Here is a 6,285-nt window from a genome sequence, read left to right on the forward strand (position 1 = left end):
GGAACTCATGTTGCTATTCATTTCAGAATGATCGACAACAGTGATATATTCAAAGGTTATCCAAAGTACATGTTCTTTTCTCGAGTTGCTCATTCTGTATTGTTCGTATATTAACTTTGTTCTCAGCCCACCATGTGCTAGGAAAATGCAATTTCGATGGAAAGTCAAAGTCTAAAGCATGGATAGAACACGTAGCAAGCATGTTGTCGTATTTTGAGAATATGCGATTAGATGTGTAAGTTCAAATGTTTAACACTTGTTTTAATATATATATGACCCAAAGCGTTTTTTTTTCCGGACCCTTTTTTAAACTCTATACATGTCTCCATACACGTCTTTTGATGCGATTTTTTTTGGTCTGTGTCTCTTTCTTGATTCTAAGTTTTGAATAGTCGCAGGTTTTTCTTGCCTTTCTTTTAGAGTTCAAATTTACTGCTATGTTTCCAGCATCAGTTTGACTGAAGAAACATGTAACACATGCAATGTTCGTAAAACAAGGAAATAAATGAGGTGCTTGTATATTCAGAAACACGAAGTCTCCTTTATTTATGGGCTGGTCAATTGTTAATGAAAATCGTGTACCTGAAAATCAGGAAGCGAAACTACTTTTTGTTTTAAGTTATATGAAAGAGAAAATTGTCCATAATCAGTTGTTGCCATGGATTGATTTATGACTCTGATTGAAGTATAATTGCTTTATGTTCCTGTTAATCATGTATGTAAACAAATAAAACACTCTAAGAACATTTTGTCTGTATCACGCGTCGAAGGTCGGTTGTCCATTAACTAGGTGTATTTGATTATGTATTATGTAGATCACCAACTAAACTATTTTTTTTATCGAATTCTAAAATCTTTACTGCTGATGTTGATTGATAAGTATTTTATATCGTATAATCGAATCAAGTATTGTGCTCGTTTGGAAGTTTCATCTTTTCCACCATTTGGGAAGAGTCGATTTTTTTTTAGCATACTTAATTCTTAATTCTACTTAATTCATTGTGTTCAAATCATTGAGTGAACATACGGAAAATAAATTACCGTATTGCTTCGGAATTGATCTTTTCGCGATGTCTAGTTGTTTTCTGATGACTACTCTACCACGAAGCTATCAAAGGTAGCCTTTTTCGCAACCATATTTTGTACACCTGATTGATATTGTAAACTTGATTGTAAACTGTACACTGGAGTGTACTCTGTGTACAGGATACACTGCACACTGTACACAAAGTACACTGTACGCATTCTTCACTGAAGCACTGTGCACTCAAGTGTACATATTGTACCCTTGATGAAGGTGTATTTACCTATCATCACCGTCATAAGGCTTATGTATATGTAAATGTTTAAACTAAGAAAAACCTAATATGACGTTTTGACGGACCTTATATAGTTTGTCTTAGTAGGGAGAGATTGCAGGTACAACACATTCACACCGTACACGAACATCTATGTCTTAACAGTGTCGATGGTATTTTCCATCGTATATCTCCCCTCGACCTCTTTTCACAAACATGTATCTGTATGTGTCTGTATAAACACTCTGCAACAAAAGCAGCTGTTAAGCCTCACACCATTATGGACTGGTAAAAATGCTGACATTTATTGATCGTCTCTCTATTAATAAATTCGGTTTTACTTTTATAGAAGCTTATTAACTTAATCTAACTTGATATTAACCAGCTTCCTCTGACGATTACCTCTCAATTGTCAAATGATCGAGAGAAAACCCAATAGAACTTTTTAGCCGATATTTCTTAACTTGTGACAAGATAACAATGTTATATTAATTTTTGTTTTCAAATGGCGAGATCTTGATTGCTAGACTTTATGCTATATTTGACAGCAATACTATGAGTCAATTTTTAGCAGTCAGTATAAGCTGAAATTAACGGTTGATAACAACGTTATGCCAATTTTCTTTTTTTTAAATAACGACATAGTTCTTCGTTGCGGAAATTATTATGTTTTGAATGACAGTAGTTATATCAGCAACTTTCAGCAGTAAGTATAAGCTGAAATGAGCAGTTGATGCCATTTTTAGCAAATTGAATATAAACCTTCTTTATTCCGATGTAGAATAATCATTTCCAAACTTAATGTCACAGTGTAAGAGCGGTGTCATTTATTCAAAAGTGTAAGTAACAACTGAAGTTGTTTCCCAATGGCCCTGTGTGACTGTGATTTATATTATTCCGACAAACGTTCAAGTGACATTTTCTTCTACAACTGACGCATGTACTTCTGGTACACCACTCATATCTCAATTCATTTGACGCATTCAAAATAATTTATTTAGGCATGATGGCAACTTTAAGTCATCCGTACATCTTTATATGAAATTTGCCAATCAAACACGTAGTGCTTTTTCGATAACGCCTTTGTGCTACAAAGCAATTGTATTGTGCGCGTGCGTAAAAATGACTGTCTGGTAAAGGAATTGGATCAAATGTTTGAAGCAGTGTTATGCGATGGTCACCTCGTTTAAACAGTACGGCATAATTCATTGAGTTACAATCATCTACATTCAGAGGAGTGATGCCTTACATGACGAGACGAAACTACGCACACAAAAAAGCACAGCTAACATGTTGATACTTAGAAAACTAATCATAATATGGATGATTCCGTATTTTATCATATCAGGACTACAACAGGCAATGTCAGGTAATATAAATTATTTATGTTTCTTTCTTTTTTAAGGAAAACGTTAATGCAACAAACATGTCTGCGTAAAATAGTTTCGGTCTGACTTGTATTTCAAGATCAATATTTCTTCTTTATATAGACAAACAGAACACGGTCCAACGGCAGACAAAATTGGCTAAGGTTGGATTCTCTACGGTAATAACATGTTCGATTGATTTCCTTGACAGAAATTATTTTGTAATATGGTATAAAAACGGGAAGTATTTATTTGAGCACGAGCCAAGAATGTCCCTCAATTTAAGTAGAGATGGACGTATCTATACAAGAAATGAACAAGAAGACATTGCCTTATTAAGGATACAGAATGTTAGTGTGAGAGACGCGGGGGAATATCACTGTAAAGCTGTTCATATTTCCGTTGGTAAACCGATGTTCCAGTATTGGAAAATTAACGTACAAGGTTTGTAAGATTATTTATCATTTTCTAATATTTCAGGGATATTTTGGTGACAGATTGTATGTGAAAAGTATATTTAAGATAAAAATATTTCACACCGTCAAACACCATCTCAATATCTTTTCCCGAACTACATTGCTGACTGAGTGTAAGCTATTGTGCCTGGCGTTGTGGTTTTGGAGAAATATTATTTTCCTCTATAGAAAATTTATTGAAATATTATGAAGGAATACAAAGACAATTTCAGCCAAATTGCCCTCAATACGCCATTCATTCTGCTGTCGCAATTTACTTCTTTCAAATTATAATATCATTTTCGAAACAATCATATCATTGTGATAAGAAATTGTATGCGATTATGTTTTGACCTAACGATGAAGAATGTTTTTAGAAACTTTACTAAACAATAAACCTCAGCCATCAGAAGCCGTTTGCAGAATTATAATCCCTTTATCGGCTTAACTTTCTAAACTGACTGTTTGTGTTCTCAGATGGACCTATTTTATCCCCTATCAGATCTGTTAGGGAGAATGAGACATTTTCAGCACAATGCTGTGTGACATTCACTTATTCCACGGAGCCAGTGAAATATTTATGGTCTATTGGCAATCCCTTGACTACGACATTCAGTGACAATTTTGGCGGAATTCTCACCTGCAGTAATGTATCGTTTACTGCAGTTAGAGCATTTCACAACAAGTTGGTTGTGTGTACAGTAGAAAACGAATTGAATTCTTCTACGCATGAGAGGATTAATTTAATGTGTAAGTAGTATGAAAATTCGATAAAGTGGAAGTTAATATAAACTTTCACACATGGGCCTGATACGACCCATTAAAATTTAATTAAAATAAAAGGAATTCCTATATCATACAGCCCTCATTGAACAGTCAACTTAAAGAAGAGAAGTAAAAAAGGTACATTTTGAAAGACTGCCACAACTTAGGGGTTTGCTATCAAAAATTGCTTCCACTTTATGTTCAATAGCGCAAAATAACCCAAAATTTGAAGGAATAAAAACAGATTTCCACAGAGAACGGTACTTTTACCACCTGTAATCTTTGAAAAGCTACAACATGTGACAAAAAATCAGCAGAATGCACAAAAATGCTTTGATGGTCCCTGCACTAGGACAATGTGCTTATTTAATGTCCATACTACCTTTAAAACAATCAAATATTGGAATTCCACGACAAATTCAACTGAATTAGTTTTATGGAGTATTTACAGTCATTTCACTCCACGAAAAATCAATAAGTATAATAAAGATGTCTTAAATATGATGAAAATCTTCATTATTAAAATTAAACTACACAAAACTTGCCTCCAAAACTACAGATAGTTTTGTTAACTTAAAATAACAATAAAACATTACGCCAAACAATTTAAAGCAACAACAATATTACCTTACATAAGTATCAGTTGCATAAAATACAGAAGCATAAATCTCTTCAACAATATCTGTAAACCTTATATGTGTTGTTATGTGAAAACATGTAATTTTGTTGATAGCTTCAATAAATATGTAGTTTGTTGAAACAACAATTCCGGTTTGCAAACAAATAATTGATACGCCTGTGATGAAGCGTCAATGTTAATTGCTATGCTAATTATTAACGTATTTCATTGTTTAATAACCATCGTTTACGAAAAGAAGTGACTCAGTACGCTATGCAAGTTGTCATGTTCAATTTCAATCTTGGCGTAAATGGAAAAAAAATATCTCAATGTATTAACAATTATATAATTTTGTTTGAGTTTTTAACTGTTTAATTAAATTACTATATTTAATGATGATATTTTAATTTTATAGTCGTTGATGAGCTATTGAGTCAAGGTACTTGTTACAAGGGAAATGTTCAATTTTACTACAAATTGTAAGAGAAATCAAGCGAATAAAGGGATAATGCAACGATATTGTATTTTTCATTACAGTACCACCTACGATGAAGTTACAAATCAACGGCCATGACACCAATGCGACTGTCTTCCTTGCAAATGGAACGCACGTGAACATAACGTGTTATGCTGAAGACTCAACGACAAAAGCATATATTTCCTGGAATTGTAACGAAAAAACTTGTCCCAGTGAAGGTTCTTTATCTAATGATATGCATGAAAAGTTGAATAATGCGACTCGAGAATTCTTCACCGCAGATTCAACAATCAACTACACGGCAATGCGAAACGAAGATGTTATTTGCACTGCTGGAATTTATGGGGACAGGAACTGGACCAAAAGTGTCAAAATCTCTGTATTTGGTAACGAAAATGTTTCAAACAAAATGCAAACAAACGCACTAATATATTTAATGTAGAAAGATTGATTTGTAACTTTGACAAGTAAAATTTGAAACAAAATCATTTCCGACTTAAGTATTGTATTCGTTATTGTCGATAACATTTAAAGTAAATTATTACGAACAAGATATTGTTCAATTCGAGAGAAGTTAAAAGTAGTATTAACCAAGAAAGAAGATAATTTGTGTAAAGTCTAGCTAAGTAAAAACAAAGCTGTTCGACATGAAGTGCTATAGCATGTTCTTCCTCACAGATATTGTACTGGAACTAGATGGTGTCCAAAGTACTACAGATATCCAAGCCGACGGATTCAACATAACCTGTACTGCAACTGTGTCTATTGGACAGATTGATTATACCAGATTCGAATGGAATATCAGCTCTGACGAAACATCATTAAAAACATTTACTGAATCAAACTCTCTTGTTGTGCATAAAAACAGTTTTGGAGATGTTATAATATCTTACTCAAAAAATTACAAACCGAAAGATGGGTCAGAAAATATATCGTGTACCGTGAAAGACAAGATGTATGATACGAATCAAATAATTTATAAATTATTCACCTTCGGTAAGTCATTTTACGTTTTCAATGTTTACATTACTTTTATATCATAAGCATAGAATAACTATAGACCACTAAATTATGTTACTTCTTTTTTATGGATTTCGACTTAAGTATTTCTTAATTGTGTAACATTGGATTGAATTTCAAGGTATACATGTTGTTAATGACAGTCTGCTTCTGATAATGTATTTTCTGTTAATGTATTTTGTTATCATTCTGACTGGTGACGTTGTCATAACAGTATGTATGTTAATCATTTGGGACAAACTTTGTTGTAAATAGATGTAGGGTCAAGCAAACGAAAAAAATA

The 6,285-nt window shown here is 33.1% G+C and overlaps 1 protein-coding gene across 7 annotated transcripts in view; it reads left to right on the forward strand.

Annotated features, from left to right (window-relative positions):
• LOC139976859 (uncharacterized) overlaps positions 1-6,285 on the forward strand; it is a 95,487-nt gene that overhangs the window by 45,772 nt on the left and 43,430 nt on the right. For 2 of the 7 annotated variants that reach the window (XM_071985692.1, XM_071985694.1), the window contains exons 4-6: positions 2,789-3,109; positions 3,598-3,870; positions 5,042-5,368. In XM_071985692.1, the coding sequence (XP_071841793.1) occupies positions 2,789-3,109; positions 3,598-3,870; positions 5,042-5,368 (921 nt within the window). Of the gene's footprint in view, positions 1-335; positions 1,118-2,561; positions 2,668-2,788; positions 3,110-3,597; positions 3,871-5,041; positions 5,369-6,285 lie in introns of those variants that run through there. The other 5 variants (XM_071985695.1, XM_071985696.1, XM_071985699.1 and 2 more) reach the window with 4 other exon arrangements.

Source organism: Apostichopus japonicus, chromosome 12 (genome assembly GCF_037975245.1).
Source record: "Apostichopus japonicus isolate 1M-3 chromosome 12, ASM3797524v1, whole genome shotgun sequence".
NCBI lineage: Eukaryota > Metazoa > Echinodermata > Holothuroidea > Aspidochirotida > Stichopodidae > Apostichopus > Apostichopus japonicus.